The sequence below is a fragment of the Pinus tabuliformis genome, chromosome 4_2 (genome assembly GCF_031772625.1).
Source record: "Pinus tabuliformis cultivar Carrire ecotype Pingquan chromosome 4_2, CPIR1, whole genome shotgun sequence".
NCBI lineage: Eukaryota > Viridiplantae > Streptophyta > Pinopsida > Pinales > Pinaceae > Pinus > Pinus tabuliformis.
Window position 1 is genome coordinate 267,635,445 of NC_142304.1, and position 21,448 is coordinate 267,656,892.

Below are 21,448 nucleotides of genomic sequence, written 5' to 3' on the forward strand. Positions count from 1 at the left end.
CTGCGACCTGTACATCAGTCTCAATGCGATGGAGCCTCCTCGCTCATCGACTTACCATATCGCAGTTAAGGCAATATCTGATGTCTATCTGCTGGAGCAATCATCGAATACGAGATTCCTCAATAATCGAATCCCCCCTTTGGTTGTCACAGAGAATCATAGTGGTATTCATCATGTGTACAAACAGCTCACTTAAGAGCTTCTGCAACCATGCAACTTCACACGAGATCATACTCGTAGCTATGTATTCGGTCTCGACGGTGTAGCAACCGACTTCTACTTCCTGCTCATCCATGATATTGAAGTAGAATCCAAATAGAACCAACATTGGGAAGTGCTCTAGTGATCCTCCACACCGCCTGCCCAGTCAGCATTTGAATAATCATGCAGTTTCATATTTCCGGCAGTGTATCTCAATCCATGAGAGATTGTGCCCTGAAGATATTTCAGAAGATTCTTGGCACCAATCCAGTGAGGCTCAACCAAATATGAGCTCACCATGCTAATTGCAACAAAATATGTCCAGACGGAAGTTCACCAAGAACATCAACGCGAATGAGTTTATGAAACTCAGAGGCATTTCCCAAATCTGGTCCAACATCACTATGCTTGGGGTGTTTTGCTTCAAGCTTTCTTCCACCTGTATACATGAGATTCCCGATCATGAATCTCAAACTCCTCAGGTTGTTCCAAACCTGTGGACCTGCTGCATGAGGGGAATGGTCCCCTTATAAGATTTTCCTTTGGTACATCTCAGACATGTACCTTCATGCTCTACTTGAATTCAAACATCCCTATCACCATTTGACTCACATCAACTAGGGCCCCATAGGTAGATCTCCGGTGTTATAGATGCGATATGTCAATTGACATGATCTCCAATGGACCATCTTGCAACTTGATACAAATTGCCAACCCTGAACCCATGAGAAAAAGCATCTTTGAAAATTATATTTTTTAACACGTACCTTTCCATCGATGAATGCCACCCTGAAAGCTTTGACTTCCATTTCTGAGATGGACACCAGGTTTTTCTTGTGATCAGTTACATAAAAGAGATTCTGTAAATGAATCGAGTTACCCTTATTCGATTGAGAGTTAACATTCCCTACACCTTTTCAGGGATAGGTGGCATCGGCTCCAAGTATAATCCCACGATTGTTTCCATCTCTACCAAATTAGAGAGTGCACCCATCTATCTGATGAAGTGCCTTGAAGCACTACAATCTATAAGCCAGATTCCCAAAGAATCTGAAGGAGAGGGCGAATACAAGATAATGTTTCTTTATCTTATCAGAAACAACATTTAATTCTTCATACCTGGGGTTCCTTGCTTTATATGAAGAGTCAGCTATTTCCTTGATGACCTGCATTACCTGTCCTTCCTTAGATCATTGAAGATGTCCTTGGAATGATTGTTATCATCATCAAGTGATGTGTCCCTGCCATTCGGACACTCCTTCACATAATGGCCGAACTAGTTATTTGCCTTTCCTTCCACCCTGAGATCCGGCCTTCCAATGAAGTGATCTTCAGGTAGGCCATATTCCCTTGCGCCATTCTGATAATAATCTCTGCTTCAACTTCACCCTTGGTGAATTTGAAGAGGGATGAGGAATCCACTGATCCTTTTGTCCTTTCCCAACTGTCTTCGGTGATTGCTCTTTCACTCTTGCTTGGGCATTATCTTCACCTCAACTCTAATACCATGTTAATTTTAGGTATGTTCTATGCTTAGAGCAATTTGTTTCAATTTTTACAATTAGCTCCATATCTTTTCCAGATTAGCAATCACATCAACATTAAAGTAAACTGCAGATAGAACATAAACATAAATAGCAGAAGACAAGCCAAGACAAGAGGACACAAGATGTGGCGCTAGCCAGGGACAAACCCCAATGTGGGGAAACCCTTGATCAATTCTTCTTATATGTTCTTCAATAGTTCAGCAGAGAGAGAGAGAGAGAGATAGTACATTTACAACAAAAGTCAACACTTTGACTTATCTAGATAAGAGCATAGATCATCTCTAAGAAGATGATACATGAGATCAGTTGAAGACATGCTGCTTCAACTAATTCTTAAAGGTGACTCCTTCACCTATCATTGTGTTGCATTTTGTCATCATGCTGCACCTCACCGCGCTGCACCATGCTGCAACCATCATCACTATGTTGCATCTCATCACGCTTCATTAATCATGACTGTACCCATCACTGTACTACATTATGTGCCATTGTTGCACCATGTTGCCATCCTGACCTATGTGTTGGCTGCACCTTGCTTGCTTGTTATCCCTTGCTTGCTTGTTGTCCCTAGCATGCTTGTTGTCCCATGCTAGCTTGTTGTTGCATGCTAGTTGTCCCTTGCATGCTAGCTGTAACATTGCGTGCTTGGTGTATTTGCTGCTAAGTACCATACAATTGTCCCAATGTTAGTTAGTTGTCCCTTGCATGGTGCTCTCCTTTGGAGACAGATGCTCCGGCTGTTTAGGTAGTTCTCGGCAGTTCTGGCAGTTCCCAGCAATTCTGGCAGTTCTGGTTGTTCTCGACAGTTTCGGCAGTTCCGACTTTTCCAGCTTTTTTGGCAGTTCCGGCTTTTCCGGCAGTTCTGGCTCTTTTGGCAGTTCCGGCTCTTTCGGCATTTCTGGAATTTTTGGCAGTTTCGGCTTTTCCGGCTTTTCTGGCAGTTCCAGCTTTTCCGACATTTCCCGCTTTTCCTACTATTCCGACTTTTCTTGCTTTTCCGGCAGTTCCGACTTTTCCGGCTTTTCCGGCTATTCTGTCTTTTCTGGCAGTTCCATCTTTTCTGGCAATTCCGGCTCTTCCGGCAGTTCCGGCTTTTCCGAATTTTCTGGCAGTTCTGGCTTTTCCGACATTTCCGGCTTTTCCTGTAGTTCCGACGTTTCTGTCTTTTCCGGCATTTCCGGCTTTTCTGGCAGTTTCGGCTTTTCTGGCTTTTTTGGTAGTTTTGGATCTTTCGTTATTTCCGGCATTTCTGGCATTTTCGGCAGTTCCGGCTTTTCCAGCTTTTCCGGCGTTTCCGACAGTTCCGTCTTTTCCGGCAGTTTCAGCTTTACTGGCAGTTCCGGCTTTTCCGGCTTTTCTGGCAGTTTCGGCTTTTCCAGCATTTCCGGCTTTTCCTATAGTTCCGACTTTTCCGGCTTTTTCGGACTAAAGGTGCCACCTAAGACAACTTTGGAGAGTTATAAGTTAAAGAGACAATGAGACATCTAAACCACAACATAGCAACTCATATTGTGTCTACATTGGCCCAAGAAAGGAGACACAAAACCTCAAAAGGAGCTGCAACTAGAAGGAGCAAGGTTTATGGTATGTTTTGTGATGAAAAGAAACCGGTTTTTCCCTAGAAGCCAGGCCAAGTTTTCTCTATAAGATATGTGCCCTAAAAGGGCTTTGTCCAGGCCGAATTAAGAGAAGGAGGTCACCAAAAACTCTATTTGAAGTTTATCCTTGGTTCTGTGTACAAGGAGGAGGGTCGAGCCTTGGAAAGAGGCCTAATAAGTCTTAGTCTAGTCTATTGCGGAGGGCCTAAGGGCCTCAAAATGTTGCACAAAGGTTTCTGTGGTAGGCTGAGCCTTGGAAGAGGACGAAATTGATCTCATACTTGGAACAAAGGCAATGAGTTATCTCAAGTAGAGAGTTAAGGCAATGGGACAATGAGAGGGTTGATATGTTGGAGAAGATTGGTCGCTGAGTGTATTCTTTGGAGTCTGTTCATCAAAGGAGAGTTTGAACAATTGGTTTAAGGTCTCATATACAATGATCTTCAAGGGCTATTTCATTGTTAGAAGCTGAGCATGTTTTGGGGCTGAATATGAAAGATATTTGAAGGAAAAAATACCTTGCAAGTAGCTGTGTATACAAAGACATTAAAGGAGCAATTTCTCTGCGAGTGAAGGAGGAAAAGGACTGGGGTTAAGAGCAAGTGAACATAATGGGTTGGAGTCTAGCTATAGCAAGTAATTCAAGTTGTTGTTCTGTTCTTTTGGGCAAATTGAGGCTAAAGGAATTGTCCTCAAGCCCTAGGTGTATACTGTGTATAATAGTCTTGTATGAGGTCTTTGTAAGGGCCATGATCCCTGGTACGAGAGCCTTGCGTTTGTTTTATTGAAGGACTAATAAAAGCAAGTTTTGGGCCTACAAAATTTTGTGTACTTTGTTGATTCATTGCTGTTACATTTCCGCTGTGCAAAGCGCTTATAGTTGTGTTTTTCAATGTGTTTATGATCGTGATTAGACATAGACCAGATCTAAGATACTAAGGAAAATCCAACATTTTATAAGCTATCTTAAGGTCAGCTTGTGACCTTTAGGCTTAGTTGAATACTTAAGTGAACTTTTTAGGGCTTTGACTTGTAAATTAATGAAATTTGACTTGGTTGCCCTCATATAAATAGAGGGAAGTCACTTTCATTTGAATCATAACACAACACATCTCTCTCTCTCTCTGCAGAAGTGCGCATTAGCTCTCTTGTTCGTTTCTCTTGGACACAATGTGATCTTGGTGTAGCGAATTGTCTTGGGAGGAATACTTTTGCATGAGGATACTTGTCTTGGATTGATGAAGTGATTCTTAATTGAATATTGTAATTCTATTGCTAATTTTCTCCCTTTTTGTATGCTAATTTATGAAATTAGAGTTTCTTTGTGCCATATTAAAAAGTGAAATATCTTTCATGAAATCTTGGTTCTTATTGCTTTGCAATATTAGTCTTTCAAGAATCCATCAAGGGAACTTGGTTCATGCATTTGTTGACCTTAAATCTCCACATAGAGAAAGTTGCTAGGGTTTTTATGAGGCATTTTTGTCCTCCACCCACCTCATCCAGGTTCCTGTATCATTGACCTCACCATCATTGACTCCATTGCCCAATTGAGAGAAGGCACTAGAGTAACATGTAGTAGTAATTTTGAATTCTTCTTTTTCTTTTAAATTTATGGTAACTAGGGTTAAGTTTAGCTTAAATTTGCATTTTATAGCAATTGATTGTCTATTTGTTACTTCCCTATTTAAAAAGATTGCATTTAGTAAACATATAAAGGCAAAATCTAGCATTAGTAGCATGTTTTCGCCCCAAAATTAGGGTTGATGCCTTGACTTTCATCCATTTAAAACCACTTTTTACTTAACACTAGCTTGCCTTCTTTATAGCCTTTTGGTTCTTTGTTGATGCTGTCATTTGTAGGCCATTTTCTAGAACTGCTATTTGCCATTGCGTGGCCTAAATATGCATATTGAACTATTTAAGACCATTTTTTACTTAACCCTAGCTTGCCTTCTTCATGGTCTTTTGGTTCTTTGTCGATCCTATTGTTTCATAGGCTATTTTCTAGAACTATTATACGCTATTGTGTACCCTAAATATGCATATTATACAAACTCTAGCTTATAGCATTCTTTTAAATTATGATGGTCTTAGGGAAGTGTACTCTAACTTTAGTGAACTCTTATCTCAACCTTTCAAGGCTTTTCTGGTACCTTTTCCTCCAATCATTAGACCTCGCGTCACCATTGTTGAATATCTTGTTGGTGATCTTGTGTAGGGAAGCCTCCCTTGTGGGGATAAATTCCACCACTAAATCGCTGAAGAGAAGCCATTGAGGTGACAATGGTGGTTGACTTCTTGTTGCCATAAGACCTAGGTTTCCTTTCAAGGCATTGCACTAGGCTTGCTAGATTTTGCAGTAACAAGTCCAATGACTATGCTATTACTTTGGCATGATTGGATTCTTTTTGGGTAGTTGTAGATAGAGATTATGACTAGAGTTTTCGGCAGTAGGTTATGGTTTATTGTTCTTAGTTTCAAGAACATTTGGATAATTTTGGTGATGTGTTGGATGTGTGAGTTGTGCCCTAAAGTAAAAGTTCAAGAAGAGGAGGGGTGGATTCTTCTAGCCTAGTTGGTAGTAATGTTCGTGCTTTGCTTTTGCTTCTAGATGGTACTTGTCATTAGAGAGTTGATATAGGGACAAGTCAACAGATAGTGGTGGGAGTTTATTGGCACTTAGTTGTGTGTGGACACAATTATGGGTTTTTACTGATGGTTATGGTCATTTATTACTTAATGGGATTATGGATTGTTATGTATTAATGGTGAACTAGGGCTTCTAGATGTAAAAATGATTTTTTTAATTTTAAATGGAGGAATTGGAGCTTTTATTACCCACCTTCACCGGGCACCAAATATTGAAGGGTTTAGTGGGTTATTGGATATGATAGGTTCGTCTTATGTCCTGTTGTTGTAACCCCCTCTCATTATCATAGAGGCATGGGTACATATAAGGGTCGAATGAGTGAGATAATTCCTTTCCCTTGCTCACCATTGGCAAGGAAGGCACAAGTACTAAATAAACATGGATAGTAATTAAGGAGATTTGATTGATGTTATGTTTCTGGTGTATATTTATAGCTACATAGTTGCTGTTCATGTGTTTATATCAGTGTTGTGAAAAGCGCGATTAAATCGCGCTTTTTTGAAAAAATCGCGATTAAATCGCGCTTTTTTGAAAAAATCGCGATTAAATCGCGCTTTTTTGAAAAAATCGCGCTTTTTTCCCCGCGCCGATTTAATCGCACTTTTTACACGAAAAAATCGGCTATTATTTTTTTGCTGATTTTTTCCGAAAAAAGCGCGCTTAAAAAAGCGTGGGGTTGCTGGGACAGCACGATTTTATAATTTTTTTTTTGGTTTTTCATTTGGTCATTTGGGTTTTTTCATGCAATTTTTTTTGAAAGAAACAAATAATTTTTGAGTGGGGCAGCTTAATGATCAAGTCTAGGGCCTTGTATGGATATGCTATTCATGGTAATGTTAAATTCTTAAAGTAAAAGTGACATTCTCCTTAATCTTCATTTAAATGAAGATTAAGGAGAATGTCACTTTTACTTAAATTTTTAACATTACCATGAAATGACTCAGGATGTTTGAGAGTGGTTCCAGCGTCATTGGATTTCATATGGAGAAAGTAGAATCTTAGATTTCATTTAAAATCCAGCAGACTTATCAGTTTTTCAGGATTTCAGGATTGGGAGATTGTAATGTTTCCAGGTGACACCACCTGCTCGGGCTACCCCTGCCACCAGTAGAGGACGTGGTCTACCTCCTATAGCTCCTACTTCTAGTCCTTCAGCTTCTAGAGCACATCAGACTCCACTGCCATCTCCACCAGCATAGGCACCAGCATCTACATCTAGAGGGAAAGGGAAAGCTGTTGCATTTTCTCGCAAGAGGGGCAGAGGAAATCAATAGGATTAGACCTCATTTTATTGTATATGACATTATGACATGATGAGATACATTATCATATTTTTTGTTGATATTTTGAGGCTGAGTTGGGACTCAGGAGTCAGGACTTACTATTCAGGACATGATTCAATGTTATGTGTGATTTTAGTGCTAGAAATGATATTAAACATCTTATATATTAGTTTTTTTATCATATTTATGTGTCAATGTATTTATTTTATGTTGTAGATGGTTTAGATATTAAAAAAATTGAAAAAAAATGAATATTTTTGTACCAAACGATTTTTTCCCTCTTTTTTCCAATTTTTTCCCGATTTTTCCGATTTTTTCCGATTCGTTCCCCACGCCGATTTAATCCTGCTCGCGCTTTTCACAACATTGGTTTATATGCTGTATTTAGGCTTTTAGTTCTTTAATGAAGTTGGCATAGGCAAAAAATGCCTACAAATTTATTCAATCGTTAATGTGTGTGGAGAGTCTCTTCCCTTGAGCAATCTCATCATCATTCTCTAGACATGTTTCAGGGAGTGATTCTAAGGATGTATTTTTTATTCACCATTATAGTGTTTGATTTTCATTTCTATGTTCAATGTTCAATTTATATCACTGTTTCTTATTTATTTTTATTTTTATTTATTGTTTATTCTATTAAATTCATGAGTTGCAATTGGCATGCTATTTTTTGGGAGTCAACACAGCTGTTTGAGTTGTTTACAGCATTTGTTTGTTTTTTCCTTATGATTGATTCCAACGTTTTCCAGGGCTGCACGGCAACAGTTCTCCTGTTGTGGTCTGATTTTAAAGAGGTTTTCTTTGCACAATGTGCAAATGTTGGAGATTCAGCATGCATTTTCAGGTAATTATTTTCAACTTTACAATTAATATACTTACATTAATTATTGCAGTCCCATTGATGGAGTTTGGTTAGTTGTGCACATTCATATTTAAATTAAATTTATTATTATTGTAATTAGTAGTAATGTATTCTTAAGAAGTTATCAAAAGACGCTTCTTTCACACTTTGCTAGTTTTAGTCTGCTTCCTAATGGCCCACACTTGATTTATGGGCATGCTTTAGAACAATATGAATACTGTAGTTGATTGGTGCAAGTCTCATGTTTTGTGCCTTTTCTGTTGTTTGATCTTCTTTACTCTCCCTTCCTTTCTTTATTTTCCAATGAGACAGCTTATGAAACAAGATGAAGAAAATGCACTTTGTTATTGTTAGTGTGATAAAAGGTGTGCGATCTAGACCAAGTCTATAAAACTAAGTGATTTCACAGTTCTCAATCTTCTTGTTTATATTTTCTTTTTTCTTTGGATTGTAATTTCTTGTCAAGTGATTTTGAATTTGATAATTTAAATGGTACTTAAATGCTCTGGACATACACAAAAGGGATGGGTAACCAACTGCTCCAATGGTGCTTGATAGAAATAGATGACTATGTTAAGGAATCCTTGTCTGCCAACTAATATGTATTATTCACGTTGACTTTAATTTTATAAACCAGGAGTTATCATGTTGTTGACATGGTAGAATACCTGGGTGTCAAATAGTAGGGGTTGATTCCATTGAACAGGTCCAATTAGACTCTCCGCTATTTAGAATCGAGAAAACCTCCGGATTAATGGCTCAATGACTTTTCTATGAGCTTTAAAATGTTTTACAATATGTTCTTTTTAGTATTCTAAAGACTGACAAACGAAAAGCAGATATATTATGTAATGACTATTCAAAACATAGAAAATGTTGTTCTAGGAATAGAATCAGAAGAAAGACAATTGTTAATTCTTTCACTTCCAATAAATAATTCTACAGAAATTATGGAATTTAAACAATACAACTTCCCAGATCAGAAATCTAATCTAATACAGAAAAATGCTCAAGAGTTGGCTAAAGAAAGTGTAAGAACTTTAAATATTGTCTCAAGATAGCTTGCAATGCTATGAAAAGCCTTGACAAATATCCACTCAAAGACTAAGCTGCAGAATAGTCCACATCAGTTGATTTGCATAAACCATATTGTTCAGTCAAAATTGATTTGGGCAATGATTGGTTTCTTCATTAATCAATGTAATAGAAACAATTCTCTTACAATATTCCTTCAAAAGTCGTACTATCAAATATTCCTTCTAGATTCGTAAATTCTACTATACATACAATTTCAAAAGATGGTTATAATAACCAATTTTAACTCAACCCTTCGTTGAACTGGAGGTTGCTTTTCTAACTACTCCTTTATCAAACTTTTCCCATTGTTCAAAATGCATATTATGTTAATTATCACATGGAAAAGTATTCTATTTTTGGGGAGCCTACAAAATTGGCAATACCTTTTTAAACCTTTTAATATATTTATCCATTTTTGGGAATGCACATTTTAATTGAGTGTCTTTCTGATTCTGATTCTTAGATCTCTGGGTAGAAGCTTTCGGGATGAGCAAGCAAGGGAAGTTGGCATTGTTAAAATTGGCAACTAGGGCCAAACTCCATGGGGCTCTACTTATTCATGGCAGATGATATTTTTCTTGGATTCCTCTTGTCTAGAGGTGTAGGGTTGATCTAAAGATCATCTGATTCTGACATGTATTCATGGAGATATGAATTTATTTGTGTTATGGGACAATTCATCGAGGTCGGCCAGCAACCAAATTTCCCCCACTTGTGCTCAACGTTTTAGTATAAAAAGAGGTGGCTTGCTAATCATTTGAACACACACTCTTCTTGTAATCTCTTCCTTTCCACTTGTCTTTGGGTTTTGGTGGGAGGAGAGATCCTAGGAGACAATGCTGCCCTAATGAAAAGATGCCCTAGATCTGAAAGCTTCCATTGGAAAGAAGGATCTATGCAGCCCTAAAAGAAGATGACCTAGCTTCTAACACTGCCCTAAAACGCAGTCATGGTGAAGCTGTTCTAAAACGCAGTCATGGTGAAGCTGCCGTAAAACACAGTCATGGTGAAGACCTAAACACTGCCTTATCTAGGCCCTAAAAGAGATCCCTCATACACTGTTCTAGGCTGCAGTTTGAGGAGGGTTTTTCATGTGCCCTAACTGCTTTGAGTGCAAGCCCTAGCTGCAGATATGAGAAGAGTTGGCCACAGTACTAGGGGATCTCTAGATGTCAAAGAGTGTAACCAGACGCTGCCTAAACACTGTCCTAGTGGTGTCATAACAACAGAGAAAGAAGGGGCATAACACAGTCCATGGAGAGGCCTGTCTCAACCCTCATGACTGTGCAACAATAAGAGGAAGACACTGCTGTTCAAGGGTAAAGATAACTCAACCTTGCTGCTGGGCTAGGCCGCAGGCCATAGCCAGCAGCATAGAGGACTGAACACAATGGAATTACAGTGCAGCACAATGGACAGTATGGTGCAACACATGATGTAATAAGATGCAGCATGGTTGTATTGTCAACATCAGCATGGTTGTATTGACAGTATGTTTAGATGCAACATACTTGGATGGATGCAGCATGATAAATGCAGTGACTGTTGTGGGCAGCATGGATGCAGTACAATGCAGCACAATGGTACAACATGGTGATGATGGGCATGTAGATATAGCAGCAGCTCGATGCATTGCAGCAACTAGTTGATGATGAGTACAACATGATGATGTGGTATTGCTCAGTGATGGGAGCAACATAGTGATGAGAGCAGCTCAGTGATTGGGTGTAGCACAGTGTCAGGTGCAGCATGATGATGAGGTGCAACATGGTGATGGAGTCACCTTGGAGGTTCAGTTGAAGAAGTATGCCTTCACCTAAGATCAGATCAACTACCTCATTATGTTATCTTCATGGTGAAGATCTCCACTCTTATCTTGTCAAGTCAAAATGTTGACTTCTGATGTATATGTACTATCTCTCTCTCTGCTGAACTTTTGAAGAATACATAAGAAGAATTGATCAACGGTTTCCCCACATTGGGGTTTGTCCCTGGCTAGCGCCACATGTTGTGTCTTCTTGTCTTGGCTTGTTTTCTGCGATTTATGTTTATGCTCTATCTGCATTTTACTATCATGCTAAACGTGATTGCTAATCTAGAATTGATATTGAGCTAATATGGAGAATTGAAGTAAATTTTCTCTCAGCATAGAACATACCTAAAATTAACATGGTATCGGAGTTGAGGTGAAGACAAAGCCCAAGCAAGAGTGAAAGAGCAATCATCGAAGATAGTTGGAAAGGACAAAAAGGCTCAATGGGTTCCTCATCCCTCTTCAAATTCACCAAGGGTGAAGTCGAAGCAGAGAATATTATCTGAGTGGCGCAGCGGAAGCATCTGATGGCCTACCTAAAGATCACTTCAATGGGAAGTCTAGATCTAAGGGTGGAAGGAAAGGCAGATGCCTTGCTTGCAATAAGTTCGGCCATTATGCGAAGGAGTGTCCGAATGGTAGGGACACATCACTTGATGATGATAACAATCTGCAATGATCGGAGGAATGACAGGTAATGCAGGTCATCAAGGAAATGGCCGACTCTTCAAAGAAAGCAAGGAACTCCAGGTATGAAGAATCAAATGTTGTTTTTGATAAGCTAAAGAAGTATGGCCCTCTCCACTACTTCTCCTCCAGACTCTTTGGGAATCTGGCTTATTGATTGAAGTGCTTCAAGGCACTTCATTAGATAGAAGGAAGATCTCTCTAATTTGGTAGAGATGGAAACAATTGTGGAGATTATACTTGGAGTCAATGCCACCTATCCCAGAAAGGGTGTGGGGAATGCTACCCTTCAATTGAATAAGGGTAGCACGATTCATTAACAAGAAGTTCTTTATGTCCTGATCTCAAGAACCTTGTGTCCATTTTGGCAACGAAAATCAAAGGTTTCAAGGTGGCATTCATCGATGGAAAGGTACGTGTTTGAAAAAGAATTTTTTCAAGATGCCTTTATTCTTGGGTTCAGGGTTGGCAATTTGTATCAAGTTGCAGGAAGTCCATTGGGGACCATGTCAGTTGACACATCTCTTCTATAGCACCGAAGGTCTACTTATTATGGGGCCCTACCCGATAGGAGTCAGATTGTGACAGGGATGCCTGAATTCAAGAAGAGCATGAAGGTACATGTCTGAGATGTATCGAAGGAAAATCTTTCCAGGGGACCATTTCCCTCATGTAGCAAGTCCATAGGTTTGGAACAACCCGAGGGGTTTGAGATTCATTATCAAGAATCTCATGTATGCAGGTTGAAGAAAACTCTCTATGATTTAGAGATAACACCTCAGGGTTGATATGAGAGGATTGATAGCTGTCTAATGAAGTTGAGATTCACTAGGAGTGAAGCCAATCCAAACCATTGCTTGAAGGTTGTGGATTATAGACCTCTCATATTGGCACCTTACGAGGACGACCTCTTTCTAACAGGTGCAGATCCTCTCATTTGCAAAAGTAAGAGGGAGTTGGATTCCGAATTTGGAATGGTAAACTGCAAGCCCGTGACCGCCTCGATGCAGCTTAACTTTTAGAAGTTATGTGGTAGTGATGCCGGACCTGATTTGGGAAATGCCTCTGAGTTTCATAAACTCAGTCTAGCATTGATGTTCTTGGTGAACTCTCGTGCGGATATATGTTTTGCAATTAGCATGTTGAGCTCATATATGGTTGAGCCTTACTAGATTGGTGCTAAGAATCTTCTGAGCTATCTTCGGGGCACAATCCCTCATGGATTGAGATACACTGTCAGAAATGTGAAGCTGCATGATTATTCAAATGCTCACTGGGCAAGCAGTGTGGAGGATCGCAAGTGCACTTCTGGGTGCTGGTTCTCTTTGGGTTCTGCTACGATATCCTGGATGAGGAAGAAGCAGAAGTCGGTTGCTTTGAGAACCGCTGAGACCGAATACATAGCTACGAGTATGACCTCGTGTGACGCTGCTTGGTTGAGGAAGCTCTTCAGTGAGATGTTTGGACGCATGCTGGATATCACCGTGATTTTTTGTGACAACTAGAGGGGGATTTGATTGTTGAGGAATCCCGTATTCTATGATTGCTCCAAGCATATAGACATCAGGTACCACTTTATCTGGGATATGGTACATCAATGAGCAATAAGGCTCCATTGCATTGGGATTGATGTGCAGGTCACCGACATTCTATCAAAGCCCCTGGGAAAGGTAAAATTTGTGACTTTCCGAGAACGACTAGGAGTCGTGGAGAAATTCTCTCCTAAGGGTCCTGTATAATATGGACATTGAGGTCTGGGAACTCCGAGGGTACATCTTGGAGCGATGCGAAACCATAGGGTGAGTGGTTCAGCCTTCCCCTCGTGGTTTGCTATGTAGGAGGATGAGTGGTTCATCCTTCTCCTGCTGAGACACTGTCATAGGGTGAGTGGTTCAACCTTCCCCTAGTGATTTTTTGTGTACAGGGTGAGTGGTTCAGCCTTCCCCTAGGATACCCCTGACGACATGTAGGCAGGATGAGTAGTTCACCCTTCTCCTGCCGAGGCATCCTACCCATGCAGTCTGGGTCTCAAGGGAAGTACCTTTCATCTGGCCAATGAGCAGGGAAATGAGGATAGGGACCATAGTAGTAACGATGGACGCATCGTGTTACTACCGTACTCCCCATGCTAGGATGATATTGATCTGGGATCAATTGGAACTGACTTCGGGTCAATAAGAGTGATATAACTCACTCTCTTTTGGAACTGACTTCGGGTCAATAAGAGTGATATAACTCACTCTCTTTTGGAATTGATTTCGGATGAGTAAGAGTGGTTTGACACACTCTCTTTATTGGAACTGACTTCGGGTCAGTAAGAGTGGTATGCGACACTCTCTTTTATATGGGACTGACTTCAGGTCAGTAGAGGATGGTATGATACATTCTCGATCATTTCTTCTTCCTCATAGTTCAGCAGAGCAAAGCAGAGCAGTGCAGGGAACTGATGGCAGAGATAGTACAGTCTGGCAGATGGATTAGCAAATGGAGTTCTCCCTAGTTGAGAGGGAGTGTTAAAATTGGAAACTAGGGCCAAACTCCATGTGGGTCTACTTATTCATGGCAGTTGATATTTTTCTTGGATTCCTCTTGTCGAGAGGTGTAGGATTGATCTAAAGATCATCCGATTTCGACATGTATTCATGGAGATATGAATTTATTTGTGTTATGGGACAATTCGTCAAGGTCGGCCAGCAACCAAATTGCCCCCACTTGTGCTCAACATTTTAGTATAAAAAGAGGTGGCTTGCTAGTCATTTGAACACACACTCTTCTTGTAATCTCTTCCTCTCCACTTGTCTTTGGGTTTTGGTGGGAGGAGAGATCCTAGGAGACAACGCTGCCCTAATGAAGAGATGCCCTAGATCTAAAAGTTGCCATAGGAAAGAAGGATCTACGCAACCCTAAAAGAAGATGACCTAGCTTCTAAAGCTGCCCTAAAATGCAGTCATGGTGAAGCTGTCCTAAAACACAGTCATGGTGAAGCTGCCCTAAAACGCAGTCATGGTGAAGCTGTTCTAAAACGCAGTCATGGTGAAGCTGCCCTAAAACGCAGTCATGGTGAAGACCTAAACACAGTCATGGTGAAGACCTAAACGATGTCCATAAAAGATCTACACGCTGCCTTATCTAGGCCCTAAAAGAGATCCCTTATACACTGTTTTAGGCCGTAGTTTGAGGAGGGTTTTTCATGTGCCCTAACTGCTGTGAGTGCAAGCCCTAGTCGCAGTGCTATTGGGAGGACCACAGTCTTTACCTAGCCGCAGATAATGAGAACAATTAGCCACAGTCCTAGGGGATCTCTAGCTGTCAAAGAGTTTACCCAGACGCTGCCTAAACACTATCCCAGTGGTGTCATAACAACAGAGAAAGAAGGGGCATAACGTAGTCCATGGAGAGGCTTGTCTCAGCCCTCATGACTGTACAACAATAAGAAGAAGACACTGCTGTTCAAGGGTAAAGATAACTCAACCTTACTTGCTGCTGGGCTAGGCCATAGGCCATAGCCAGTATCATAGAGCACTGAACACAATGGAAGTATAGTGCAACACGATGGACAATATGGTGCAGCACATGATGTAATAAGATGTAGCATGGTTGTATTGTCAACATCAACATGGTTGTATTGACAGTATGTATAGATGCAACATACTTGGATGGATGCAGCATGATAAATGAAATGATTGTTGTGGGCAGCATGAATGCAGTACAGTGCAACACAATGGTACAACATGATGATGATGGGCATGTAGATATAGCAGCAACTCGATGCATTGCAACAACTAGTTGATGATGAGTACGACATGATGATATGGTATTGCTCAATAATGGGAGCAACATAGTGATTGGGTGCAGCATAGTGTCAGGTGCGACATGATGATGAGGTGCAACACAGTGATGGGTGCAGCATGGTGATGGAGTCACCTTGGAGGTTCAGCTGAAGCAGTATGCCTTCACTTGAGATCAAATTAACTACCTCATTATGTTATCTTCATGGTGAAGATCTCTAATCTTATCTTGTCAAGTCAAAGCGTTGACTTCTGATGTATATGTACTATCTCTCTCTCTGCTGAACTATTGAAGAATACATAAGAAGAATTGATCAACGGTTTCCCCACATTGGGGTTTGTCCCTGGCGAGCGCCACATCTTCTGTCCACTTGTCTTGGCTTGTTTTCTGCGATTTATGTTTATGTTCTATCTGCATTTTACTATCATGCTAAATGTGATTGCTAATCTGGAATTGATATTGAGCTAATATGGAAAATTGAAGTAAATTTGCTCTTAGCATAAAACATACCTAAAATTTACAATAGTAGTGTCTTCTATGAACTTAGAGATCTTTATGCATGCCATCCATTCCTCTTCCACTCGCCTTTGAGCTTTATGTGCCACCATGCTCTAATATCCTATGTCCTGTTCAGTGTTATTGTAATTGGATTGGACTGGCGAAACTGTACGATCCAATTAGTTTTGGCATCATAATAGTCCAGTTTGATGCTTTGGACTGGTTAATGTTGGTTCTATACTGATCTGGCCTTAAAGCACCAAATCAATAGCTTTTGTACGACTTGGATAAGGACCACCAAATCTTAATTTAAAAAATAAAATACTTAAAGGTATAGTGGATTTCCTAACCCTAGGGCCCTACAATACCTAACCCTAGTAACTAATGATAATATTAAATTCTTAAATTAAAAGTTGACCTTAAATTTTTGACATTATCGTTAATTGTTTTGAGGATGTTTGAGAGTGGTTCCAACCTCATTGGACTTCATATGGAGAAAGTAGAATTTTATATCCCATTCTAATTTCATCAAACTTAACAATTTTGAAGATTTCAGGATTGGTAGAATTGCAATATTTCCACTAGGGTTTATCACATATGAGGGTATGGAACTAGTATTTAATAAAGAGCACCAAGCTCTTTATGTATCTTGATGTTGGTTGCATTGATTGCTGAACTCCTCTATCATGACCCTAGTGAAAATGAAAATCATTGATTAGGTATGTTAAGCTTTTTCAATCTTATTTTAATGCTTAGAAGGTGACATTGATGATGAAGATCTAATTATAGGCATGATTTTGATGATCTATAGTTATTTTGTTGGAGCATGATTTTTTTGGACTCTAGAGGCCATTTAGAGCCTCTTTGTTGATGTATTTTGGTTCAGTGATGGATTGCAGTTAGTGCTAATATTGGGTACATGCACCCTTACTTGGTATAGAAATGAGAAACTTTTCATATTTGTGTATAATGGTTTGGTATCATATGGATGCACATGAATATATGTGTTTTTTCAAAATTTGAATATTTTGTATATTTTTTTAGTCTAGTTCTGGTTTGCTTCAAGTTTTTGAAGTCGACTGGTTTGATGATCAATCTAGTTATGATGACATTGGTCCTATTCAATTTCATTCACCTTCGTCTTCTTAGCCTTTTCTTATTATCTTCGTGACATATTTTCTCTTGAATCTGCTTGATGAATTCCATTTGATCTAGTGTTTTTCCTTGTTTTTCTCTATGTTTATTGGATCCATGGGGGGTAGGTTGTTAAAACGCGATCCCCAGATCTGAAATGGATTCGGATACGGATCCGTCTGGATGCATGTGAGATCCTCCAAGAAACAATTCTAAATATTTTATGATACTAATCCTGTTTACAGGAGCCGTTCCATCCATCTTGGTCGCAGATACCGTGGTTTCAGAAGCATATTTGGCAACAACAAACTCTAATGTGCATCGCTAATTCACTGTTCCATTCTTTGCATTTTGGCATTTGTTTTAGAAATTTTTACAGCTCTGTTTTGCGATCTTCTAAAATGAAATCCTCATTTCCTCATCACCCATTATATTAACACTTGCGGCATGGTGACTATAAAATAATTATAATCCTCATCGCCCATTAAATTTAAAATAACATAATTTAAATCATAAACTATAATATTTATTATGTTATTTAATTATAATATAAATGTAGGTGAATAATAATAATATAGATTTTAACATACCGCCGCCATCCTCATAGTATTATAAAAATAATATTAATTTTATAAATTTTGACATAGCAATTAAAATTTAAGAAAGGATTATAAAGTTTAATTATTTAATTATAATATAAATGAAAAAAACAATAAAAATTATAATGATTATTGGTCGGGTGTGATGTGGCTATGCCCCAACGTGTTGTCGCAACCTGCCCATGGTAATTAAAAATACTTCCCACCCTTTACATTTATTTTATGATTTACATCACCACTCAAGTGGTCGCTTTTTATCTTTGGTTACAAATTTATTAGTAAATTTTTATTGCCATAACCCTAAAAATACTATAATATAAAATCTCTATAATTCTTAATAAGGAGTGGCCAATCTCTATAATATTTAATATGCAATTAAATATGATATAAGACATTTAAAGATGCTTATATTATAAACTATTAAGTTTTAACCATAAATAATAATAATACTAAATTAAACTATAAACTAAATTATAAAATAGTTTAAATTGTGTAGTTTCAAACGTATAAATTATAAACTAATTTAAGTTATAATATAAACTATTTTTAACCATTATACCTAAATTAAATTATTTTAAGTCATTGTTTGTTTTCTATATTATTTTTTATGTTTAGTCTTCTAGAATGTTGTTCTATATTACTTTTATCATTTTATTTTATTTTACTGGTCACAATCATGTGTTTAGATTTATAAATTATCTAATGATTTCATTTCAGTGCTAATGTTGTTATTCATGAATGGTTTTTTATTTTGAACTTCGAATATGTTTTTAACTTTTTTAAAATTTAAAAAATATTATTATATATTTTTGTACTTGATGTATCCTTGTCGTATCCGGATCTCGACTTTTCAAAAATTTGGCAGATCCATATCCGTATCCGAATCCGTTTCCGTATCTGGATTCGTTTCCATATCCTGGTAACATAGGTTTTTCTTTCTCGATCAATTTTTGCTTATTCAAAATTGAAAGTTAAAAATTGAACTCTTATAATTGAAATGCTTTGCCATAGAAATATTTGTTGATTTGTACATTAACCTAGTCTTCCTCTAATACATGACTTCAAAAAATGGAATCAAACCTTGTGCAAACTAATAATATTTGACATGACTTTCTGATACGACAATCTTTTATTTATTTATTTTTTATTTTCTGAAATTTGCACTTCAACTACTTAAGAGTTTTCCTTGTCAAGGATGGCACGTGTTGGAAACACTGAGAGTGGGGTGAATCAATATTTCCTTCCAATTAGTTAATTTTTAATCTTTAGAGAATTAAATTCACATCAACATTAGATTAACGTCACATCTGATAAACAATAAATAACACCATTCAACAATGCACAACATCAAGACATGACACAACAATTTTTTAGCAGGAAACCCTTTCGGTAGAAAAACCATCGAACACTTGTTAATATAGGTCTTCAATTTACATCAATTAGGAAGCTCCAACTTCCAAGGTTTTCAAAAACAACTGAAGGAGGCTCCAACCCCCTGGTTTAAAAGCTTCAACTTGAAGGATGCTTCAACACCTTGGTTTACCAACTCCAACTGGAAGGACCTAGTTTATAGGTTTCGACCTAAAGGACACTCCAATGCCCTGGTTTTATCAGCTTCGATTGAAAGGATGCTTCGACACCCTGGCTTTCCCAACTCCAATTGGAAGGACGCTTCAATGCCCTTTGTAGGCTCAAAACTGCGCTAGAACCACCCTGTTTCCCTAAAGCGTTTTCAGGCTCCAACTTGAATGGGACTCCACTCTACTGCCTTGCACTACCTTGCCACCATGGAAATAGAAGATAAAAGAATAAGATTTATCACTATCTCTGTCACTGCATCAATCTGTGATCGTTGTCCTTGTCATACAATCATTGCACATGTCTTAATAGATTTTCCCAACATTACCAAATTCTAGCATCAATCTCTCATCAATACATGGAAACCATACAAATCCTCATGCTTAGCTCTGCTTAAGATAACCCTAGTTCAGTGTGCAAGATAAAGGCATTGTAACCCTTGCAATCAGAAGCCCACACAATTTGCTGCAAACCCTAATTCAATAATCACAACATCATTTCATTCTTTCTTTGGTCAAATAATCAAATCTGTCTTCTCAAAATCAAACTCTTACCTTTGCATCATACATCATAGTTGTAATAGTCAATGCTGACAATAAATCCTTTCTTGATTCATTTGCAGATGAGAGATGTGTCCTTGGATTGCTTCAGATGTGCAGATATAAGCCAAACTTCTTCAAAAAGATGTAATAAAGTGATTGAGGAATGACAACCTCTTCAGAACTTGCTGAAGCAAAATCTGTCACAGATGAAGAACAATTGAATGCCTAAAGATGTCTCTGATACTTCTGCCCTTAATCATCACTACAATAGATGATCAATAATCATATTGCTATAGTGCTCAATCAACATTTATGAGATGGCCAAGTCTTATGAAAACTTCCACAAATATTAGACCACAAGGGTCAAACCTTCAAATAAATTCTACCTGTTCTCTATAGTATGCTTCATATATGTTGGAAATATGGTAGCCATGGTTGGTATTTTCATCATGTGGAAAAATGTAAATTTTGAATTTAAATTTTTGCCTCCAAATAATTCAAGTCGGCCTCCTATTATTTTAAGTCAGCTGGGCCCCCAAGAGGCACCCATTTGACCCCCCTTCAAATTCTATATAAAGGAGACCGCTTCTCCACATTTGGCACATCGATTTGTATCTTGGACATCTCTGATCCAACGAAGGAAGAAGGAGAATAGGAAGGCCAAATTTCAGAAGGAATTGTTGATTTTTAATGTACCTTGGACAAGTGGTTTCCCATGGGTTAGTCTCTACCTAGGGAAAAGTGTCCAAAATAATTCTTTTCTGAAGCGTGACTTTATAAAGTGAACATGACTTTATAAGTGGTAAAGTCAATGTTAAATTATAAAGTGAAAATTGACTTTAGACATAAAGTACAATGTGGATACTTTATTTAATGAGTGAGTTAAAAAAAAGAAAGTGAGAATTAAATGGACATTTATTCTCATCCCTTGATCTAAATGAATCTGAGCCATTAGATCTTAGGGTTGCCCAAAAGTCATTTTGTTAAAATTGGCAACCAGGGCAAAACTTCATGTGGGTCATCTTATTCATGGCTGATAATATTTTTATTAGATTCCTCTCGTCGAGAGGTGTAGGATTGATATAAAGATCATCTGATTCCGATAAGTATTCATGGAGATATGAATTTATTTTGATTATGGAATTATTATCAAGCCGCCCTACAACTCATGTAGGCTCAGAAGCCCAACAGTCGCATCTATTCACCCACCAACATTGTGTATAAATATAAGAGGACTTTTCCTCATTTGGACTCACTCATCTTATCACATCTCTCTCTCTCTCTACTGCGCAGAAATGAGTCTCTTCTCTACTGCGCTGAAATGGGTCTCTCTCTCACACATGTGAAGCTGGAAGCTGTTGAATTTGAAGCTGCAACTGCTGAAGTAAAGATTGGCTTGCGTGGCCTAGAAGATCTCCTCTTTGGAACTGCGCTGTAGGTTCATCTGAACCTCCTCTGAAAGCCGCAACTTTTGGTGGTGGAATGAAGTCAATCCGATGAATGGTTTGCAAGATATCGACTGCCCTAGTTTGAAGCCGGAAACTGCTGAAACTGAAGCTGCAACTGCAGAAGTAAAGATTGACTTGC

At 38.5% G+C, this 21,448-nt stretch overlaps 1 protein-coding gene across 3 annotated transcripts in view; it reads left to right on the forward strand.

Moving 5' to 3' along the window:
* Positions 1-21,448, forward strand: part of KAPP (kinase associated protein phosphatase) — a 290,614-nt gene that overhangs the window by 208,055 nt on the left and 61,111 nt on the right. For all 3 annotated transcript variants that reach the window (XM_089428509.1, XM_089428511.1, XM_089428510.1), the window contains exon 8: positions 8,032-8,126. In XM_089428509.1, the coding sequence (XP_089284635.1) occupies positions 8,032-8,126 (95 nt within the window). The remainder of the gene's footprint in view (positions 1-8,031; positions 8,127-21,448) is intronic.